Source organism: Manis javanica, chromosome 12 (assembly GCF_040802235.1).
Source record: "Manis javanica isolate MJ-LG chromosome 12, MJ_LKY, whole genome shotgun sequence".
NCBI lineage: Eukaryota > Metazoa > Chordata > Mammalia > Pholidota > Manidae > Manis > Manis javanica.
In genome coordinates, this window is record NC_133167.1 from 6,597,157 (window position 1) to 6,621,294 (window position 24,138).

Consider the following 24,138-nt stretch of genomic DNA (forward strand, 5'->3'; position numbering starts at 1 on the left):
ACAAAAATAAACTTGAAATATGTTAAGAACCTAAATGTAAGCCCTGAAATCATAAAACTCCTAAAAGAAAGTACAGCAGTGAACTGTTGGACACTGGTCTTAGCAGCATTTTTTTTTTATGTGTCTCCTCAAGCACATGCAACAAAAGCTAAAATAAACAACTGGAAGTACATCAAACTAAAAGCTTTGTACAGCAAAGGAAACCATCAATAAAATGAAAAGGCAACCTACTTTGAGGGAAGATATTTGCAAATGATGTATCTGATAAGGGTCTAATGTCCAAAATATATAAAGAATTCATACAACTCAACATCAAACAATGTGATTAAAAAATGGGCAGAGGACCTGAATAGACATTTTCCCAAAGAAGGCATACAGAGGGCCAACAGGCACACAAAGAGGTGCTCAACATCAGTGATCACCAGGGAAATGCAAATGAAGACCACAATGAGGTATCACCTAACAACAGTCAGAATGGCTACTGCCAAAAAGACAAGAAATAATAATTTTTGGCAAGGATGTGGTGAAAAGAGAACCTTTCATGCACTCTTGGTGGAAATGTAAATTGGCGCAGCCACTATGGAAGAGTATGGAGGTTTCTCAAATAATTAAAGATAGAAATACCTTATGATCCAGTAATTCAACTTCTGGATATTTACTTGAAGAAAACTAAAATACTAATTTGAAAAGATATATGCAACCCTATGTTCACTGCAGCATCATTTACAATAGTCAAGACATGGAAGTAACCTAAGTGTCCACAGACAAATGGATAAAGAAGTGTGTGTGTGTGTGTGTGTGTGTGTGTGCATGTGTGTACACATACATACAATGAATAATGCTCAGCCATAATTAACTACATTAGCTACATCATTTACTGATTAGCCCTACAAAGGGCTACAGGAGAACCCAGGTTTTGGTTTATCCATTGGTACCATTAATCCCTACTGTTTAATCAACTGAGAACCTAAGGCATTGAGAGGTCATATCAACATAGCCACCAAAAATGCCTGGTGAGGAAGAAGTTCTCTGGTCACAAGTACGAGGTAAACCATGTGTCCCAGAACATGATGTGAAGAACAAAAGTCCCACAGATATTACATATACAAAGAAGGGTTCCACTGTCAAAATAATTTAAGAAATACTAAGAAACACAGAATTAAACAGACTTCTGCACTGCAATATTCTTAGAGCCCTTACATACTAATACAGAGGGTAACTAAGAAATGTTAGCAGTTTTAATCTAATCTCAGCATGGACCTTTTTGTTTTTCACAGAATACCACTTGGAGCCAACAAGTTTAAAATGTGAAGTATGAACTAGACTCTGGGACTGTTACAGTGTGGGTTCTTTCAATTGGGATCTTTAAAAAACATGACAGAGAAATGGGCAAGCACATAGAGAATACCCAAAAAAGGGATACAAATGGCCAAAAAAAACCCATGAAGAATGTTCTAAATCACTGGTTATAAATACTGAGACAAACAGTTACTTCTGAAATCTAACTGGTTTATAAAACACCAGGAAATATTCAGAAGAAATAAATTCCAGTGATTTACTATGAGTGAAGGATATCCCACCAGTAGGTGTCAGTGGAAAACAGACATTGTTTCTAAAGGGAAGTTAGCCTCCTAAAATTCTAATCCCAGTCCTGCTGTTAACTCCCTATTGATCTTGGGGGGAAACTATCTCCCAGAGAACGAAAACCAGTGAAATGATGGGAATGAGCACCAGACCCTGAAAACCCTCCTTCGGCGCAGATCCTGTGGCCAGACTTCTCAGAGGTGTGCGCACCTGTTTCCTCCGGGCAAGCTCTTCTTCCTCTCGCCTTTTCCTTTCTTCCTCCTGTTGCCTCCGAAGAATTTCTTCTTGTTGTCTCCGGAGTTCTTCTTGCCTCTTTCGCTCCTCCTCCTCCCGTTTTGCCCTCATTTCTGCCTCTCTTCTCTCCTGCTCTAGCTGTGATCACAGGAAAACACTCTTAGAAACTTTAGGCCAAGCACAGGAACACTCCACTCCTGATGCTCAGTACCCTGAGGAGCCGCTGGAAGGTGCAGACTGCTTTCCACTCAGATGCTTGCACTGCAACTGGGTGATGAAACCAACCCCATAAAAGCTCTATGCTCTGATTAGAGTGGTTTTAAGTTCTTCTAAACTGAATACACTCTCCCTCGATATTTACCTACATCCCTACTCCACACAACCACTATACCACATCTCTCAGACATGAGAGAGAAAGTGGCTAATACAAGAGGAACAGAATTCTGTTAGGGTGGCATTTCTTTGCTCATTCTTAAAAAGGCTTTTCTGATTGAAGATATAACAGTGTTCCTATAACGTTTCAACAGCAATGTTGTAAAGCTGCTAGTGTAACAAAATATAGAAACCTTTAAAATTTGGAGACCAACCACTTAACAATGCCTATCATTTATAGTTCCTAAAGACTAGTCAATACCAGCCCTATTGCCACAGATAGAGTTCAAGCCTTCACTTTCTCATCCACTTCCTTAGAGACTCTTACCTGGTTCCCCAGCATCCAGTTCTGCCCTCATTCCCCAGCTTAACATCTAACTTCCACCTAAGAAATCACTCCAAGGCATACGTTTAACACCATCCTTCACCCTGAAAGTAAATCCTCTTTAATATGACTTGTGCAATAACCCTCATGACTGGCCCATTTCCCTTAGTCTCCTCACTCATCATTTGTCCCTCGAGTGCACCATAGTTTCAGGGTAGACCAAATTACTTAGCTCTTCCCTGAGCAGTATGTTCTCGTGTATTTCTGAGCCTTTATAGGTGTTGTTTCCTTCAACTGCAATTTAATTTTCACCTCTTCCTACTCTGTCAACCCAAAACCCTTCAACTAGTTTAGATCTTATTACCCTTTAAGTGAAAATCAGCACAGGTATTACTGCCAATTGAAAGTGTCACCCACTTCCTGATCCCCACCTCTCAACTGGGTAGCTGGCCCATGTGCTTTCTTGATCACCCTGTAACTTCTAAGTGTTACTTGTCTGTGCACCATCCCCACTGCCCCCTACCGACATGAACACAGTCTGCAAGCTCCTATCTTTCATCTATGCATTCCCAGCACAAAGCACTGAACATACTCAAGAATTGTTTGAATTATGGTCTTTCACTCATGGAAACAGACCCTGGCCACAAAGCCTTTTCACATTCTGGGCCCTCTAAGGAAACTGTCACTATCTCAGGATAAGAATGCATTAAGTATAAAATAGGAACAAGATGCTCTCAGAGGTATGAGAACCTGAAATCATTACAAAGACACAAAATGTTGATAGACATTCTCTTCTGGCAAGTACTAAAACCAAAATTCAAGATTCCTAGCTTCTCCAGAAGATGAGAATGGGATACAGGTTCTAATGTTAATATTGAGCTTTGCTTTTTGTATGTCTAGGGACAATACAAAATGTAAATGATCATCACTATAAAGAGTCAATGTGGAACTCAAGCCATAGATCGGGGTCTAAAAAGCAGTGTAGCATACACTTTCTAATAATCTTAGTATTTGTAACAAGTGTTTACATATCATGAATAATAATGTAACTAAAATATACCTATGACCATGATCATTAATGTGTCCACCAACTAATTTTAATATAACTGACTGAAGTTACACTTGTTAATTTTAATTGAGGTTTTTTTTTTTTTTTTTGGAGAAGAGGGGAAGTGCTTATACCAGCTAAGTAAACTCCAGGAAAAAAAGCATAGCTAGCTTAAGAGAGATAGACAGCAATAAGCAAATGCCCATGTCTTGCAGCTGGCAGGCATGCACCGCCGACGAAGAGTGAGGTTCCAACCTTAGCAGCTTTGGCCTTCTCCATCTGCTGAAGCTGTTCAAGGGCAGGTCCTGGAGCTGTGGTGTCAAGGGGAAGATCCCATACACTACCACCTTCCCAAACTATAAGACAATGAAGGAAAAAATGTGAGGGATGTCAGAGCTTAAACATATGGTCACTTATCTGTAAGTATAATGAAAATAGCTATTTCCCTGTCCCTGAGAGAGCTCTATCACGCATATCCATTCTGCTTTTAAGTAGACTGAATTGCCGGTAGGCTCCTGTTTATATCAATATCCTTCAACACATCTGAAAGGAAAGAAAGTACCAGGCATTTACTGGAGAACTAATTAATTCTCAAAAAATCCTTTAAGATACTGGTTCACATCCCCCATTTTTACAGATAAACAAGCTAAGGGTCAGAGACAGTTTTGTAACACCCCCAAGGCCACTCAGCAAGCACATGGCCACACCAGGATTTAAATCCCAGTGTGTTAGATCTCAAAGCCCACGGTATTCCAGAAGCCATAAAACCTCTTACTGCATACCAAGTAGAGAGTAGAGAGATATATAGCTGTGGAACTAGAGAGAATTAAGTGGATACACAATATTGTGAATGTATTAAACACCACTTAATTATCCATTTAAAAATAGTTAATTTTTATGTTATGCGAATTTCACTTCAATAAAATAAAGAGAGAGAGGGGTACAGCTGGAACTGGGGAGGTCTACGGAAAGGCTGGGCAGGTCGTCACAGACGACACTGGGTCCTGCTGACCTGAAAGGCAGCACAGGGTCTAATGTGAAAGTAAACAGATAAAGGCTTCGAGTCTTTTCCTACTGCCAGCAAGGTTTGTTGACACCACTTTTCAGCATTCTCTATATTCCAACTGTAGTCCATTTATGTACTATAAATGATCATCTGTATAAAACCAGTGGACTATTTGTAAAGGACTTTAATTGTATCATGCCCAAAGAAAGACATTGTTTCAAGGTATTTGTAGTTTCCCAAAAACTGGACAATATTTCAGCATCCTAACCATAAATGGCTACCAAGAAAAAAATACAGTACACATAGCATGGAAAGTTGGTGAGGAAGGATGATCAGCCCTTCTACCAAAATCCCCAGGGCCAATATCAGGGGGGGAAAAAAGCTATGGCCTGAATAGCTTAACTGCTCTAAGAAAAATACATCAATGTCTACAGTTCCTGACAATTTTCAACACCAACTGTAACCTCTTGTAAGGACTATCATGGTTCAAAGTACCTGCTTTGCAGGTGTCAGACCTTAAGAAACAGAAGTGTTCCACCAACATCGAGACTTAAAAAATCCCAGCCCCCCCATTTTTTAAAATCTGATACAGAAAGATCAGACAATGAGATAAGGCGCTTACTTCAGAGCAGACTTCTCTCGTCCCAAAATTTCTGGGTATCTACAATGTGAAGCTATTCAACAGCCCTGACTCAAAAGATAGATTATCATTACTTATGTTCTTACTTATGCTATTTCACTCTGACAGAAGAAATCAAAAACAATTTGAAGACTTCTACACCAGTTAGAGCAACATAAAAAAGAAAGGCTGACTCAAATTCAAAAACCTATCTACTAAATAATTTATAGCAAATCCGTAACAGTGTATTTTCAACAATACTTTCAATCCTTTGCTGAGGCAAGACTTTTTGTTAACATGCAATACAAAAATGGGTCAAAAAACTAACACACTTTTTAGAAATTGAACTACAAAGGTATCAGAGTCTAAATCCTTGGAGCTATGCTCTAAAAACCAATCTAAGTTTTTACCTGTAGGTTGTGAGGCTGTTGGCTGAAGCTCCCAGATAGAACCAGTATCTGACACCGACACAGACCTAGTTACTGAGGGAATGACGCTCTGATCAGATATTCTGTAAAAGGGAAATAAAAAAATTAACTTATTCTTGTTACTTACAAAATTCATTAATGAGAAATTTATGGATTATTTGTGGGTTTTTCAGGTAATTTGGCCAGAAAACTTCACTGTTTTAACTAGAATATAACACTACCCAAACATTTAGGAGAAGAACAAAGATAGCAGCATAATAATCATACTTCTGGACTCCTCAAGGTATTAGAAATACCTGAAAAATGGATATACCTACTACCTAAAAAAATCCAGAATCATTCAGTAAGTCACAGAGGCAGCATGCTATAACGAAAAATCCCATAGACTCTAAGACAATAGGTCTGCATTTTAGTTCTGAAGTTATTGATGCACATGTCAACCAAGTCCTTTACAAATTTATCCTCTCAGAGTCCCAGTTTGTCCATCTGCAAGATGGAGACCTTACCACATAATCTGCTTACTTCACAGAATGGGTTATGGCTCAGAAGAGAAAGATAAAAGGGTTTTAGTTAAATTTTAGTAAAGTTTTTAAGAGCAGTGACTAACACCTCTGCAAGAGAGAGCAAATATTATCCTAAGTGATGATTTGAAATGGCATTAAGACTTCTAGCATAATTTCCTTTTCCTTAGACCTACTTTAATAGCTTTTGGGTTCTGTAAACTTGTAACCCTGTGTGGCATTATTAATATCTCTCTTGAAATATCATGGGTAAAAATGAGGTTCAGTCTTATACTACAATTTTTTTGCTGTTCGTTTCGGACGACTACACTGCTTCTCAAGTGTTCTTAATTCTTTGGATATTACTCTAAATTTATCCGCTATGAGTAAAAAGACTATGTGCTTTATTTCCAGCTTCATTATTATTTTTAGTAACTATATTCTATTTTTACACACAACACACAGATGTGAGTTGTGTATTGGTATTTTGATATATGAGTTCACACATTATACCAAAATTTACTTTCTTCTCTTACTTTCACACACACACACACAACGTGGTACAACATGCAATGGCTTCCACCAACCTCATCTTCAGAGCCTGGAACTGCTGAAGAAGAACTGCCAACTGCTGCTGCTGCTGGGAAGACAGCGCTGCTTTCTGTTGTTGAGCCAAAACCTGTGCATACTGTTGTCTTCAAAAAGTAAAATGACATGTGACCTGTCCATCCACATTTACTTCACTTAACTGAGACATTGAAAGACAAAGCTCAGTCTACCCCTCCCCCCCACAAAAAACACCATTAGAAATAGCTACCAAATACATTTTTTATAATTCTTTATGATAATTATAATCACACAGAAAATTCTATACTTCATTCTAGGAAGGACTGAACTTAAAGATGGTATGCTTCTGAGTGAAAGAGGACAGCAGAAAAAAAAAAAAGAACTCAAAAAACCAGCAAACTCCCTGAAGATAATAATAACCTTGCATCAGAAAATGAGAAAATTGAAACAGATTCAAACTAACACCTATTTCCACATGAAGCACTCTTTGCAAAAATGAAATCACATATAAAAATTCTCAAAACTTATGTTTTAGCTGAGAAAATTTTAGGTAAGATTTTTTTCACTAGATCAGAGGTAGACAAATTGCTCCTGTAAAGGGCCAGACAATAAATATTTTTTGCTTTGCAGGCCATATGCAACTACTCAATTCTGCCATTGTAGTGCAAAAGCAGTCATAGACAATACACAAATGGGTGTGGCTCTGTTTCAATAAAACTATGCTCATAAAAACAGGTACGAGGTGGGTTTGCCAATCTCTGCACCAGCTGAAAGCAAATCTTGTTTCTTCTACCAAAGGGACACACACCTAGTAATAATGTCATCATTCCACAGAACTACTAACAATACAATCTTTCACTTCTTTCCTACCCCCTCATCTATATTTTTCTCTATAAAGGCATTTTGGTGCTGCACTGCACCCTACCACAGCACTGCTCTCTTACTGTATTAAGAACTGCTGGTACTGGAGGTGCTGCATCTGGTATAAGGCTGTGAGCTCCTGCTGCCTGGTCAGTCGTTCTTGGTCCAGCTCTCCCTGCGAGTAAATGGGTGAGGGAAGGAATACCACTGAATAAACTGTAAAGAGCTTAAAAGCTACTTAGTACATATATCTGAAAGCAAAACAAACTTCAAATCCCACTGTACCTTTACACCCAAATGCGTAACTATAAAAACACAGGCATCTTTAAAAATTAAGCAGTGTCACCTAGTGGAAGAAGGTGGTGTTCGCATTATAGGAAATTCCCTAAGGTGGGAAATTTCGGGTCCTCTTTTCGGCTGCTGTTCTCCCTCCAAGCTGAATGTTGTACTGTAGTCCAGAGTTATTACTATAACCAAAAAAATGTGTAATTCTCCCAATCTTAAAAGTGATTTATAAATTTGGAGATCATGTAGAAAGTAGAGAAATGTGACAAAACAGGGAGGAATATCATTACCTAAATAAAGGTTAAAGTAAATGTTATGGGAGGAACTTTATAATGGTGCATAATGAGTACAGGGAGCCTATGTACTTATCTTCTTAAAGATGCTGACAAATTTTAAATTAAACACAACATGAAAGAATTTTGAAAAATATACCTTACTACCAAAAAAAGTAGGAGTTTCTATTGCTATTAATGCATCATGAATTAGGAAAAAACCCAGCTATACTAAAACGTTTTTAGCTTGTATTTCAAATACCATCATTGGAATTTAAACTTAGAAAAGTTAAAATTGGACAAAAAAGTGAAATGTGAAGTGTAAGATAACAGAAATAAAAGCATAAGGGTGACATACACTAAACTTAGGTAAATCATCAGTGAACAGTTTATATCTTTATTGTACACTGATTAGTTTGGAATAAAACATTTGATAATTTCTTGGGGTGTGGATCATATGAAATTCAGGGACATTCTTCTTTCCAATTAAATATTAGAGGACAGAAGCTGTGCTAGGTTAATCTGAAATTTTCACATGAAAAGCTACATTCAAGGCATATTCACCATCAAGGTGAGTCTCTTATCAATGCTATTCTGGACAAAGGGACTAATAGCTGACAGGAAGCAGAGATTCCCATGGTTTTTCCCCTCCAGTAGGTCTAACTAAAGCTCAGACCCTGTAACTGCAGTTAGGAAATAGACGAGGGCAAGCATGCCAAGCTCCAAGTGATCAACTCTCAGCTCAGCTATGAAACAAGCAAGATAAAAACATCCCAATTTTCAGAGAAGGGAAATCAAGCTCAAACTTAGTAGGTAAATTAAATATATATGTAACATGTAATAATACACAGTACAATATTTCTTTGGATTTACAACAGAAATGTCAGATATGATTCCGTTTACTTAGGAATCTTTACTGCTGTCCAAATTATAGGAGGTCTCAACCTATCAGTGGACTGTAAAAACAAATACTGGGTCAACATTTATGAATTTAAGAAAAAGAGAAAAATAGAACAGAAATGTGTCCATGGCACAAAATGATCTATGAAACTTGTTTCACATATAGATGCATGGTTATGAATGTACGGAGTAGTGATGTAAAATTCTTTTTTTTTCTACTATGGCCATGGCCAAAAAAGTTTGACAGCCACTATTCTCACCTATGGACTCCTCTGAATACAGAGGTTGTGTCTTACTCATCTCCATCTCATAAGAACCTACCATAAGGCCTGGCACAGGTCCTCAATATTTAATTGATGATACATCAATGGTAGATGTTACTGCAGAAATCCAGTGATCACACTAAAGATTTCTGACTATGGCCAGCCACCAGACAGTCCAAAACTGGACAAGGAAACATGAGGTACAGATCCAAAGCTCTCCAAAAGGAACTCTAAGAGGAGAGGCCCAAGAACAACTGCAAAGGAATAAGATTTCCCCTTCAAAGGTACTCCAGCACCAGTGTAATAGAAGGTTTACATTACGGTCCAATTTTTAGTTAAAGTATCAGTAAATACCGAATATTTTAAAAATTAAAAAATTTTGAAATATTCTCAAGCACTAGAATTTTATATTAGTAACATCTGCTTTAAGGTAAAACCTCATATTCAGGAAGTTTCTGAGTCAGAAAGCAAGAGGCAAATAGAGGGGAGGGTTGGAGAGGAGAATGTGCATTCTACCTAGAGGCAAGAAGGAACTCTAATAAGTCAACTGGGGTGAAGCACAGCACATAAAGGTAAAAGTCTGAAATGAGTTCAGAAAGGTTAGGAGCCAGAACATGCAGGACTTGGTAGGTAGGGCAGGATAAGATGTTCTTCATTCTACACCTGCTAGAAAGCTACTGAAGGATTCTGTTTCTTTAGAGTGTGTGAGTGTGTGAAAAAGAGAGAGAGAGAGTGTGGGTGTGTAAGAGAGGACAATGGCACAGGTATTTGAGTTTTGAAAAGATCACTACAGCTAGTATGCAACCTGTGATTCAGACTTCTTATTGCATTTCAATTAGTTTCAAAGAACCACAGTTTCTGCCTTATTAGATGTAGTATCTGGGTTGTATTTACAAAAAGAAGCAAATGCTTCTGTGTCTAACATGTGTTCTAGGTGAGCTATAAGGTACTTACCATATGAGGAGGGGGAGCTGGACCAGGAGAGAAGGGTACCCTTCCCCACATTTTCATGATATCCCCAAGAGGTTGGAAGCTTTCATCACATGCTCTCTTCACCAATAAAGACATAGTAAAATAGCCCGCCTGAAACCATTCTGCCATCTCCTGATTATTGAAGGGACCTATAATAGCACCAATTAAACAAAAAGGCAGTAAGTAACCTTTCAGGCTAAAGAAGGAAAAAATATTTCCTGGATCCTCATCCAGAGGTAACAACTTGCTTCAGGTGGCATCTGTCAAATATTCTGTATGATATCTTAATTCATCTCCAAAGTAGCAAACAGGCTTCTCACTAATAAAATACAACAAAAGTGATTTTGAAATAAGCCTTGTATCTTCACATCCTAAATTCTCAACAGTGCTTTAATTATTTCAAAGAGCATATTGTCTTCATCTCAATCATTACAATATATTTGTCAGAAAAGTATTCAACTGAAAAGAGTATTTGTTAGACTTTGTATTGCTTAAGCACAGAGTATTAAACAAGCAGGGCTGAATACCCTAGTCTCTAGTTATCATTCTGCCAGAGATCATTGAAGGTTAGGCAAAATATAAGCAATAATCAATTAAGACAAATTATAATTTATTTATCAAGTAAGACTAAACCTGGCTTTGGTGGGTGAAAAAAAACTAATTATTTTCTATATGCTTTACAGTGAGAAATAATCAAATATTTTATACATAAAATTGACAAAATTACTCTAAACAATAAGTATTATTTGATTAATTGAACAAACATTTACTAAATACCAATTACATGGATCCAGGCAGTGGGGATACAACAAAACAAAACAAGCCATAGAACTTCCACTTTTGGGAAGATGAGGATGTACTTTCCCTGCACCTCCTGCTAAATACAACTGAAACCCTGCATGTCACAGATACAACAAACAAAAGGAGACTCTGAAAGGTGGAGAAAAGACAGCAGCTTTCAGATGGGGTCTGAGAAAACACACGGTGGTGAATCCCCTAAGTTTTCATTTTATCTTATATATCCAAGATTTAGAGGTGAAGAAGCCAGCAACAGGAGACATGACCCAATACCTACAACTGTAAACATGACCCAATAAATATGCTGTCTACAAGAAAGTCATTTCAAATATAACAATACCGACAGGTTGAAATAAAAGCATAGAAAAAGATGTATCTTGCAAACATTCAAAGGTGGAGTGGTTGTATTCGCATCTGATAAAATAGACCTCAGAGCAAAGAAAATTAAGAGGGACAGAGTGGGACATTATGTAATAATAAAGCACCAATCCATCAAGAAGATTTCAAGATGCAATCATAAAAGTGTATGCACCAAATAACAAAGCTACAAAATATGTGAAGCAAAATCTGATAGAAGTGGAAAGAGAAACAAGACAAATCCACTATTATAGTTAAAGGTTTCAACAGCCCCCCCACCTTTGTAATTGAAAGAACTAAGAATCAGCAAGAATATAGAGCTCAACACCATCATCAACCAACAATTAACATTTATAGAACACTCTAAAGACAGCAAAATAACACATTCTTTTCAAGTACCTACAGAACATATAAGCAAAATAGACTATATTCTGAGCCATAAATAAATCTCAAATTTTTTAAAATTGAAATCATACATAGTTCTTTGACCACAACAGAAGCACACCAGAAATCATTAACATAAAGGTAACAAAAAATCTCCAAACACCTGGAAATTAAACAACACAGTTCTAAATAATCCATGGGTAAAATTAGAACACTCAGTGAAATTAAAAAAATTAAATTCAATGAACGGAATGAAAATGAAAATCCATATATTTGTGGCATGCAGCTAAAGAAGTGCTGAAAGAAATTTACAGTATTAAATGCCTACATTAAAAAAAAGGGGAAAAAGGTCTCCATAGCTTAAGCTCTGACCTCAAGAACCTAAAAAAGCAAAGAAGCAGAAAATAAATAATAAAGAGCAGAAATCAATGAAACTGAAAAACAAAACTAGCGAAAAGTCAGTGAAACAAAGCTGATTCTTTGAAAAGATCAGTAAAATTAACAAGTCTTTAACAAGACTGACAAAAGAGAAATAAATTACCAGTATCAGGAATTAATCACAGGGTATCACTACAGAGCCTGCAGGCATAAAAAAGATAAGGGAATACTACACACAACTCTACATAAATAAATTTGACATCTTAGATGAAACAGACCAACTCATCAAAAAACAAACTACCACAATTCACCCATATTAATTACATGATTTAAATAGCCTTGTAACTATTAAGGACATTGAATTTCTAATTTTAAAATTACCAAAAAAAGAAGTCCCTGTGGATTCACTGGAGAATTCTACCAAACACTTAAAAATTTAACCAGTTCCTAACAATCTTTTCCAGAAAATAGAAGGGGAGGGAATAATTCCCCGTTCATTTTATGAAGGTAATATTACCATTATAGCAAAACCAGACAGTGAGAGTGCCAAAAAAATGTACAAAACAACATTCCTTCATGAACACAGAAAAATCCTTAATAAAATATTACCAAACAGTATTCAGCAATATATATGTAAAGAAATTAATGTATGATCAAGTGGAACTGGCATCAAGGACGCAAAACTGGTTCAATAATCAAAAACCAATCAATGTCACCCACCATCTTAACTGGCTAAAACAGAATAATCATGTGATCTTATCAATAGAAGCAGAAAAAGTGACAAAGTTCAATACCCAATCATGATAAAAACTCACAAAAAATAGGGTTTTTCAACTTGGTATAGAGCATCTACAAAACCCAGCAGCTAACATTACACTTAATCAATAAAGATTAAGTGTGTTCCCCATAAGATAGGACCGTAGGAGAAACAAGGCAAATGTATCTGCTCTTACTCCTCTTATTCAACATCATGTTGGAACATACAATAAGGCAACAAGGCAAAGGTTTGAAATGACAAAAATAAAACTACCCCTATTTGCAGATGACAATACTGCCTAAGTAAAACTTCTATGGAATCTAACAGAAAACAAAAGCAACTCCTAAAACTAATAAATGAGTTCAGCAAGGTTATAGAATAAAGATAAACTTCCAAAATTCAATTCTATATAGTAGCAATGAACACATAGCCACTGAAATAAAATTTACAACTGCTCAAAAAAAAAAATCAAATGCACAGGCATAAATCTAATAAAAAATGTACAGAATCTATGCTGAAAACTACACGGCACTGACAGAAGAAATCAAAGATCTAAACAAATTGAAAGACATACCATGTTCATGGACTGGAAGACTCATTGTGGTAAAGACATCAATTCTCTTCAAAATGATATAGAAATTTAACATAATCCCTATTAGGATCTCAGCCAAGATTGTTGGTAAATATAGACAATTAATTCTAAAATATATATGGAAAGGCAAAGGAACAAGAAAAGCTAAAAACTATTTTGATAAGGAAAAATAAACTGAGGTCAGTCTACCCAATTTCAAGACATACTATATAACACTGTGGTCCTGGTGGAGGAAGAGACATACAGCTCAATGAAACAGAATAGAGAACCCAGACATAGACCAATGCCAAGTATCCTCAACTAAGTTTTCACAAAGGTTCAAAGGCAATTCAAGGGAGGAAAGACAGCCTTTTCAACAAAATGTCACAGAGCAACTGGACATCCATAGGCAAAAAAATAAACCTTGACCTAAGTTCCATGCCTCATACAAAAATTAACTCAAAAAGACTTAAATGTTAAACACAAAAACCTGAATTCTTTTTGGGAAATCAACATAGGAAAAAGTCAGTGGATCTCAAGCTAGGCAGAAAGTTCTTAAACATAATACAAAAACAATCCAAAAAAGAAAAAAATTGATTAGTTGGATTTCATCAAAATCCAAAAACAAAAAAAATGAACAATCCAATTAGAACATGGGCAAAAAATATGCAGACACTTCATTGATTTAAACAGATCGCCAATAAGCACATGAAAAGATGTTCAACATCTTAATACAGGTGAAGGGATAAATTATTTAATAAGTTTCCAATTATAAAATATGTAAGACAGAGGGATAAAAGTACAGCATAGGGAATATTGTCAATAATATTACAATAATTCTGTATAGTGACAGACGGTTAAGTATACTTATTGTGGTATTTTACAAAGTATATAAATGTTGAACTACTATGCTATACACCTGAAATTAATGTAATGTAAACTATGCTCCCATTAATAAGAAAAAAAGAAAAACTAAGATGTCTACATCTTTAAGATGTTAACATCGTTAATCATTAGGGAAATGCAAATTAAAACTACAATGAGATATTACCACATACCTGTCAGAATGGCTAAAATAAAAATTAGCAACTACTGAGGATATAGAGAAAGCAGTTCATCATAGATTGCTGGTGTGAAGATAAAATGGTACAGCCCCTCTGGAAAAGCTTGGCAGTTTCTTTAAAAAACTGAACATGTAATCACCACACAACCCAGTGATTGCACTCCTTGACATTTATCTCAGAGGAATGAAGATTTATGTTTACACAAAAACTAATCCATTAATGTTTAACAGCTTTATAATAATAGCCTAAAACTGGAAACACAGGTGTCAGGTTAAACAAATTATGATACATCCCTATCAAGGATGTACGACACAGTACATAAAAAAGAAATGAACACTGATATATGCAACAACTTAGATGAATCTCCAGAGAATTATGCTAAGGTGAAAAAACTAACCCCAGAAAGTTCCATACTATATCATTCCATTTATCTAGCATTCTTGAAATGACAAAATACAGAAATGGAAAGATTAGTGGTTGCCAGGGGTTAACGATGGGGTGTGGGTGGAAGGGAAATGCACGTGGCTATATACAAGGGCAATCATGAGGGATTCCTGTTGAGATGGGAATGTTCTGAATATATCAAGGTCAATATCTTAGTTGTGATATTGTAGTATTTGCAAGAGGTTACCATTGGGAGAAACTGAGTAAAGGTTCATGCAATCTCTTATTTCTTACAACTGCATGTGAAGCTACAATTATCTCAAAGGAAATGGAATTAACATACACAGCTGCATGTGTTTTAACTAAAGCATACAGACATGCTCTGACGTACCTTATATTCCAGGAGTGTAAACAAATCATGAACAATATATACAGTGCCAGGTAGCAAAAGACGCTATGAAGAAGAATAAAGTAGATATGGGGACTGAGAGTGGAGAGAGTGATTACACTGGAAAGAGGTCATAGGGTGAACTGGATAAAACACTATCATGAAACTGACACGGATCCAGTCAACAACCAACTTCAGCTTATAAGTAAAGACGTCAAAAGCAGAAATGAATAATCAACAAATGTCCTTTACAGCATTCTCTCCCCATTCCATTCTAATTTATGTGCCAAACATATCTTTTAAGGCATTAGCTTATATGATGATGGTTCTATCTTTTCTCAAACATTTTTAGTAGTAGTTCTTTACCACTTATGACATCAACTCCACTTTAGTGAAACATTCACGCAAGGTCTTTCAAGATTACTGCCACCATATATTAGAGGTAGGGAGACTGAAGTACAGAGAAGGTAAGTAATTCACCTCACCTACCTAGTTAACCAGCTGGGATGCCAGAACTGAGGGGGCTCTTATGCATTTTGTTTACATCCCTATCATATTAATCACATTCTGTTTTGTATTCAAATTATTTTTTCATTGGACTGCCCCTCCCCACTGAAAATATATAGTATGGGGGAACCTGTAAAAATGCTTTCTTTATATCTGAAGAAAGCCTGAAGCAGTGACTTTTTCTACTATATGCACAGGCTTTTTCTACTATATGCATTAAATAATCACCATCTTAGAGAATTTGGAGGTAAGGGCAGACCCTTCTGTACTTAAAATAGAATGTAACAACCTACCTTGAATTTCTCCCTGAGGATCTTTGTAATACCATTTCTGCATCGCTTCATGCATCAGTGGAATTGAAACTCCCTTAGCTCTGTGCTCTTGCAGTTTTGATGCCAGTCTCTCGTCATCTAATGCACTGTCTTGGAGATAAGCCACCATCTTCTCAGCTTGCTAACAAAAAAACAAAAAATGGATTGTGGGAACAAATGATCCTAAATTAGTATGTGTACACATAATAAAAATGCTTGCATTTTTTCAGACTAATCTCTGAAAGGCATTATGCAAGGAACACAGCAGGCAACAATTTAGTTCTTCCAAGAATGCATGAAATAGACACTATCCCCATCTTACAGAGGGAAAAACTAAGGCCCTGACAGGTCAAGTCTTGCTCAAGGTCTCAAAATATTAAGCAAACCAAACTGAGATTAAAATGCAAACTGATATGGATCAAAATCCAGGCTTCTAATCAACACACTATGGAGATCATTTTTTTGAACCAATAAGCCGTTGGTCAATCCTAAATTGTATAAACTCAATCTAGGTGTTAATAGAACAAAAGTCTCAATTAATACAATCACAAATAAAATCTTTTACAAATTTTACGAAGACACTGCGCCCTTTCTTCCTTCCTTTGTCACTTCCTGCCACCAACCACCCCACCCTGAAGGAAAAAGAAATTCTTCTGTGGAAAGGAAATTATCACTTGCTTCACATATAACAATGGTATATAAAGTCTTGGGGAAATCTAGAGACATAAGATATTAATATCCTGACAGTTTAGCTATTTTCCCTGTTACACTTTAGGCAAGAAATACAGAAGACACCATGTCCATCTACAGCTGCTTGTATTTGCCATTTCTGGCATTCCATTAATTTCTAAAAAGAAAAAAGAAAAGCAAATAGCTAAGGGCAACCTCAGAAGAGTAAAAAATATCCTGACATAATGACTACTACATAGCAGAAACTTAAAAGCATGAAATGATTTCAAAGACAATTTCTCATACAAATAAATACTAAACATGCAAACAACCTTTACAGCACATACAGTCTTGTGCACAAAGATTCCATTTTTTAATTTTCATTTAATGCTTTCCAATATTTATGATAGTTTGAGAGGAAAATAAAAAATTCCACGATTTTTACCTGCTCTAAATGTTTGAGACCCTCTTCATCATCTGGCTCTGTGGAAACACTGCCCATACCAGGAGCACCTACAACTGGCATTTCAACTGGCCGGAGGGCAGAACTAGGACTGGGAACAGGAGGTGGGAGTATGAGAAGAGAAGAGGCTGTATCTGAAGGAATCTGTGACAGGGGCTGCTGGACATCAGGAACCATTTCTAGAGGGAAAAAATGTAGACAGATGAAAATCCTTTAAAATATAGACACTCTTAGGAAGGATAACTGTATTATCAAGTTGAGCAGGTTGCTAACAGGCTCAACAGAAATGTGAACTGTGTCATAAACACTGCAACTACTTCTTATGGCAAATACAGATGTTCTCCCTAGAATGACAGAAGTACCTTACAGAATGACAAAATGTAAGGATTACAAAGTATCTAGAATGTCCTTCTACATGGCCTACCTGTGTCACTACAGCATCTACCCAATGGTTACAGGTCTCCCTCTTGAAAACAAACAGAATCAGTCTAACCCCTTCCTTATATGTCTCCAAATAGTAGACAGTTGACAACGCACTGCAAATGTGTCATATCTCATCATTAAAACCTTTATTAAAACCTGCAATTATTTTGAAAGAGTACCTATTTCAAGCCATAATGAATATAATCAATACATTACATTTTGTAGGATAATGAAAAGCACTTGGAGTCTACCTTACAGTGCAGGAAGTTCTTCTCAATAAGAATAAAGGCTGCAAAAGAGGTTCTGTCTTGGTTCTTATTTCTAACCTCTCAGTATGCAGGCTCTTAAGAAGGAAAAGGGGATGGAAGTAATTAGATACAGTTGCAGTTTCCCTTTGAAACTTTGTTTGTTCAAGTACAGATAGCTTCTCTAAATTCCTGTTCCTCTCACTCTTCCCTTTGCCAAATTTCTTAAAAAGACAGTCTATATAAGCACTCTCCACACTTGCTACACTGGGACTTCCACTCCCATCCCTCCAGTAAAGCTTCTCTTCTAAAGATAAGCACTGACTCAAAGTCCCCAACTTCACTGGTTTTTCCTAGTTCTCTTCATCCAACCTGTTAGTAGCACCTGACATCCTACCTAATTCTAGTTTTCCTGCACTCTACCCTACTTTTGCCTCTTAAGATTTTCTCTGGCTCCTCTTTACCTAACCTCTAGAAGTAGGAATTTTGCCCTAGATTACTGATACAGTCTATAAAGGAGATAAAGCATGTGTATAAGTCTGGAATTTCAATCTTTCAAGCACAACTATGAAACTTTCTCAAAAATACACACATCTGGATTCCATCCTACAATCTCCTAGAATAAGGCCCTGGCACATGTTCAAGAGAATGAACCACAAGTAATTTGGAGGCACATCAAAACTGAAAAATGACTACTACAAATGAAACAGGTCTCAAAATATACACAGGGCCTGATATATACAGTAAAGATTCAAATATTTGCTGAATTCATTCATTCAGTTTTATTCCAGACAAAAATCCTCAGGTAAAGCCCCCAAATATTGTCTTTTGGGCAGAAAAGATAATAAACAGATCTTTACAATATTGTCTGACTATGTTAGTTAGCAATAGGGCTGGTTGCTTAAGAAACGAGAGAAGACCCCTGACTTAAGTTTGGGAGGTTGGGGTGGGAATTACAGGCACAGAGAACAGCATGTGCTGCAGCACGAAGCCAAGAGAACTAGACACATTTTAGGACCTAATAGGCTGTGAGGCTAGTAAACAGAGCATGAAGGAGCTAGAGATGGTCCTCAAAATGGAAGGAGGCAGGCAGATGCTACATCACACAAGGTCTCATAAGCCATGTTAAAGGGTATGAATTTTTTTTGGTGAAAGAATCAATTAACCTTTTAACATCAGGCATTACAATGCCATTTTTAATATATGTAAGAAGAAACATGGAAATAAATATTAATATTGCCTACTAAAGCAACTTAAAACCAATACAGTAACACTGGAGAAGGAGGTATACTTTAAGTTTATTCTCTAGCAAAGGGGATGGAACTCCCACAGATTCATCATGCTCTTTTTTGGCCACTTTTGGAAAAATGGCATTTTTGTTGTATCATCTGGCTATATATATAGCCATTACATGAAAGGTACCTGCCTGATACAGGAATCAAAATGCTGCAGAGGATCCCAGATCCAGTTTGCTCAACTGACACCAGGGTGGCTATGTCATAACACCTTGGGAAGTGAGATGCCTGAGCTCCACTCTTGATTCTTCTAACTCTGTGTCAATGAATTCTGGGACGGACACATTGTGGGAGGCAATATTTGACCGGTAAAATAATCTATTCCAGTAATTCACCACAAGCAGTTCTAGGAGGCATAAACAGAAGCCTATCTTATCAGTGAACACTGGTCCCAGCAGAATCCTAATTTAGTTTGTCTACTCTCATAAATACCTACCATCCCTTCTGCTGGGCACTTTGGTTGGCAGACTATTTTCTGTCCGACTCTCTTCTTCAGCTTTTTCCATTTGCTCAGTTTTGGGTTCCTCTTTCCTCTCAAACTGCGGTGCTTCCTGAGGCTGACGATCTGGAGGAGTACCTGGTCTAGCAGATGAGGAGGAGCTTTGGGATGTTTCCTCACTAGGTTCTGTAACATCACGTAATCATAAATTAACAACTTAAAAAACTTCTGGTTTGATGGAAGAAGAAAGGTAAAAGATTTCAAAACTGAGCCTTACCAACTCCTGCTCTATCTGCCCTCTCGCCCTCTTTCTTATTTGTCTTCTCGGGTTCTTTGGCTTCTGCGTTATGGTTACTGTCAGAGTCAGAGCACTCCTCTCCTTCCTCTACAGGCTGGAAGTCCATCTCCTGTTCCTCTGGAATAGGCTCCTTCTGTACTTTCTGTTGCAAGAAAATAAAGCCAAAGGTCAACAATATATTGGTTTCTGTAAGCGGTCAGTGTCTGTCATGACATTTAAAATACATTTCTTACCTTTAGAGAGAGAAATGCTCCAGAAGAGTCAAATGTGCCCATTTCTTCTTCAGCATCCTCTAAGCACCATTCAGGCAAGCTATCTCTGTCATCGTCTATACTTCCACTGCCAGAGCGCACTCTTCGGTAGCCCCGTTCATCATCCCGGTCTCGAAAATCAAACTCAAACCTTCGCCGTCGCTCCATGTGTTCCCGCCAGCCTGCAGAACGAGGGCCATCTGAGATTGAGGAGGACACAAACCTTAGAAAAGTTTTATGACAGTATTTGAAAAAAAAACCATGAATGGAAAATAAAAAACTACAGCTGAGAGCAAATTCAAATGGATCAACCTATTAAAAAGAAAATTAGGTAAATTAAATGAAATTCAGAGCTCAGCATACATATAACATCATTAAATGACAACAGTAGTTACCTTCATTAAGTACTGAGCTACAAAACAAAGTTTTTAAAGATATATTTTAAACAAATCATTTCTAAAGAACACTTAATTCAAAGTTGTACTTTTAATAAGCTTTAGGTATCTGACCAAAACGATGATTAGCCATTCAGACAGCCTACTCTATCCCAGACTTACAGCACTGGGTACCTTTCCATTTCTTTCATGAAAATATCACTCTTTATAATAGTATCAAGCTTATCATGTCTACTTGCTAGGGCCAAGATCCCATTTGCAATTCTGATGCCCAAGAAAAAGTCATGGAATTATAGCACTGACAGACGTCTTAAGAGATTTTATATAGCCCACTATCCTAGTTTGATAGTCTGAGAAACAAAAACTGACAACAAAGTAACTTGCACAGTGGCAAACCAGGAACAGAACCCAATTCTGCACCCTCTACTGCCTTTTCCCTAATAACATGCTTGCTCTCCTTTCCCTTTTTGCTCATATCTTAACTCTCCCTAGGGAGTTATTTCTGTATAATATCCCCAGGGACATTCCTAAATCCACCCTAGCATACTATTTATTACATCTACTTTCCACAGAAAAAGACTGCCTAAGAATAAAAGATCCGAGTGAAGGTATTTTTCTTCTTAAAAAGAAAGGAAAAGTGACAAACCTAAGTCTAACAGAGTCTTAAAAAGAGAGGCAGGTTTTTTAACCTATTAGAATTTTCTATCCTTGACTGCTTTTTCTGTGGGAGATACACAAAGGAAATGAGGCCAAAGTTAAATTGTTCTTACAATTGAGGCCCAATTTGCTGAAACCAGAATTAGAAAATCAAACTGAAAACCAGAGGGTAAAATGTTAAAATGCCAATTGCAGGTAAGTACTTAAAGCCACTCATAAAAAGGTTAAGAAAACGTTATTCCCAAGGAAGAAAAAGGGGCATTATGATTAGCACACATAATGTAGTGGGGGGGTGGGGGGGAATGGGAAAGGCAGTATAATACAGAGAAGACAAGTAACAATTCTAAAGCATCTTACTACGCTGATGGACAGTGACTGTAATGGGGTATGTGGTGGGGACTTGGTAATAGTGGAAGTCTAGTAACCATAATGTTGTTCAAGTAATTGTACATTAATGATATCAAAATTTAAAAAAAGAAAAAAGAAAATGTTATTCCCATATTCCCTACTCTTTACTTACAACAACAAAATACTATTACCTTTTATGAAAACTAAGGAATTTTATACCCAGGTTGCTTAAATATAAACCTAAAGTCATTTACTAAAAAGAAATATTCATGATCAAATGTTGAATTCCGGAGTACTTTGTCCACTACTACATTTCTAACCCGTCTGTAAGTATGCACCATGATAGGAATCTTTCCTTCTAGGCATCTGGCTCTTGCTTCCCTCTTACTAAGTTTCCCAAGTTTAGCTCCAAAGTGGATGCTTAGCTGTAGCTGTCCTTAATGCTCCCACCTCCACACATACCCAAGTGTTGAGCCCTACTTAAATAAAATGATATCCCACAGTTTGGTTGTCTTATCAAGTAGTTAATAAATGTTATTCATGAAACTAAATGTAGCAGATAAGGTACATCTATAGCTTAGTAAGACTGACCACTGCTTTATAGACCTTATATCAGAACTAAAGTTTGATACTATTTTTGTAAGATAAATTTTATTTAAATTTTTTGTCAAATCCTAATTAAAGATTAACATAAACTAAGACATGTTAAGAATAACTTAGAACTGATACAATCACACTCAGCTTTTAATATGCTGTGTTAAAAAAGTAGATGGAATTCTCTTTTAAATATGCATATTTTCAGTGTTTTTTGGCCCCATACATCTATCTCCCAAACTGTCTTCTGAAAATACATAAATAAAAATTTTGGAAAACTGTCACATTGGTGACAAACTGTAGTGAAAGTCAAACATATTAGGGAGGCAGACACAGAAAAGAAAAAGACAGTTTATATCCAAAATCTTAAGTTATTGGGTGAGGAGGGTCAGTGGTACAACACTAAAATTTTACTTTGTTTAAACTCCCTTTAACAGAATCAACATCAGACATTCGGGCTCAGAAACACTGCTCATCTTCCAAAACATTCACCTTGTTTGTTTTTCATCAGCTGGAATTTTTCTTCTTGCTTAGCCCAGATCCTGTCCATCCTTTCACTGAACGCTTGTTGAGAACACAGTCTACAAACCCTTATGCTTACAGACAAGCTCAGCACAAAATGCTGTGGTGCCTTGAAGAGAACTGTAACATTCAGTTGCCCGGGACACAGTCTGACAAGAATTGCCTCGATAACTATGATGTAAACAGTGCCCACTAATGATAGAAAACTCGCCTGAGAGGAGGCCATCATGAGTTGGAGTAAAAGCATCACTTTACCCAAGGATTCACCTACTACGTGTCTTCCTACCCACAACTACAGAAATCACTGTTTTATTTTTGAATGCGTTATAATGCTATTACAATGCTAATAACTCAATTTTAATAAATAAATTAAAGTTTACATTACTGTACTTTCCTCCATTAAAGGTAAGCTTCCTTGGCATATGGTTGATAAAATAACATGCACATGAAATTCATAAAGCATGTACATACTACTTGTATGCTGCAGCTCTGCATGACCCAGTGATTCACACTACAGTGGCACCTGAGCATCAAGAGGCAGCGAACGAGCACTTTGATAGGGGATGAACTTTGACACAAAGCACCAGTGTCTTCAATTTCTAGCATATCTAATATCAGTGAAGAACAGTTTGAAGCATTCTTAAGAGTCAAACAGAAGAACTTACAAAACCATTAATCACTACTATTCTCTCTCCTTTTTTTTAAAGTTAAAGGGACAAAAGAATGGACTGTGATTATGTTTTTGACCCGGGTTTAAAGGTTACCCTTCAAGTAAGCACAAATCACATTTTTAGCAAAAAAAAAAAAATTAAAAGAATAAATCCTTTCTTATTCAGCAGAAGCTCATTTTAGGGGGAACATATATTCCTAAGTGAGTGTATAAATCTACAAGTTTTAAAGCATGATGAAAAAGATTCAAAGATTTTAAAGTTAAAGAAAAAAAGAATGAAACCCTCTCCCATTGGAGCAGGTTAAGGGGAGGTGCTTCCCATTAAGTCACACCACTCGGCCCAGAAAAATAAACATGATTTTAATCAACTGAATAGATGCAGAGGATTCTTATGTTGAAATTTCTTGTGGTAGAAAGACTGAGTGTGAAGACAAAAATACTGCCTTTTTTTTTTTTTTAACCAGTTTATCTTTTCTGCTTAACCCCTAACAACTTCCACCAAATCTTCACTTACTTCAGTGCCTGTGTGCTTTTACTCAACAGAATTCTTACCAGGACTGTGGGGCCGCCACCTCTCTCCATCCCTTCTTGATCCAGCTAGTCGCCAACCTCCATCTTCATCTTCTCCATTTTGTTCTTCTCTAAAAATACGCCAATTTTCACTTTCTGATCGTATAAATTCATGCTTTCTCCCCACTGATGTTGGTCCACCTTCCTCAAAATTTGGTCTCCCT

General features: G+C 36.8%; 1 protein-coding gene across 7 annotated transcripts in view; it reads right to left on the minus strand.

The window, feature by feature from the left end:
* The window catches only part of GIGYF2 (GRB10 interacting GYF protein 2), a 123,981-nt gene that overhangs the window by 32,095 nt on the left and 67,748 nt on the right, over nucleotides 1–24,138 (minus strand). For 5 of the 7 annotated variants that reach the window (XR_012123458.1, XM_073217978.1, XM_017640817.3 and 2 more), the window contains exons 9-20: nucleotides 23,957–24,136; nucleotides 20,201–20,418; nucleotides 19,947–20,109; nucleotides 19,667–19,855; nucleotides 17,250–17,446; nucleotides 16,118–16,277; nucleotides 10,219–10,385; nucleotides 7,628–7,719; nucleotides 6,704–6,811; nucleotides 5,599–5,699; nucleotides 3,819–3,919; nucleotides 1,795–1,956 (exon numbers count right to left, since the gene is read on the minus strand). Coding sequence is in view for 6 of the 7 variants with exons in the window: in XM_073217978.1 (XP_073074079.1) it covers nucleotides 1,795–1,956; nucleotides 3,819–3,919; nucleotides 5,599–5,699; nucleotides 6,704–6,811; nucleotides 7,628–7,719; nucleotides 10,219–10,385; nucleotides 16,118–16,277; nucleotides 17,250–17,446; nucleotides 19,667–19,855; nucleotides 19,947–20,109; nucleotides 20,201–20,418; nucleotides 23,957–24,136 (1,838 nt within the window). In the remaining variant the exon portion in view is untranslated. The remainder of the gene's footprint in view (nucleotides 1–1,794; nucleotides 1,957–3,818; nucleotides 3,920–5,598; nucleotides 5,700–6,703; nucleotides 6,812–7,627; nucleotides 7,720–10,218; nucleotides 10,386–16,117; nucleotides 16,278–17,249; nucleotides 17,447–19,666; nucleotides 19,856–19,946; nucleotides 20,110–20,200; nucleotides 20,419–23,956; nucleotides 24,137–24,138) is intronic. The other 2 variants (XM_073217977.1, XM_073217976.1) reach the window with 1 other exon arrangement.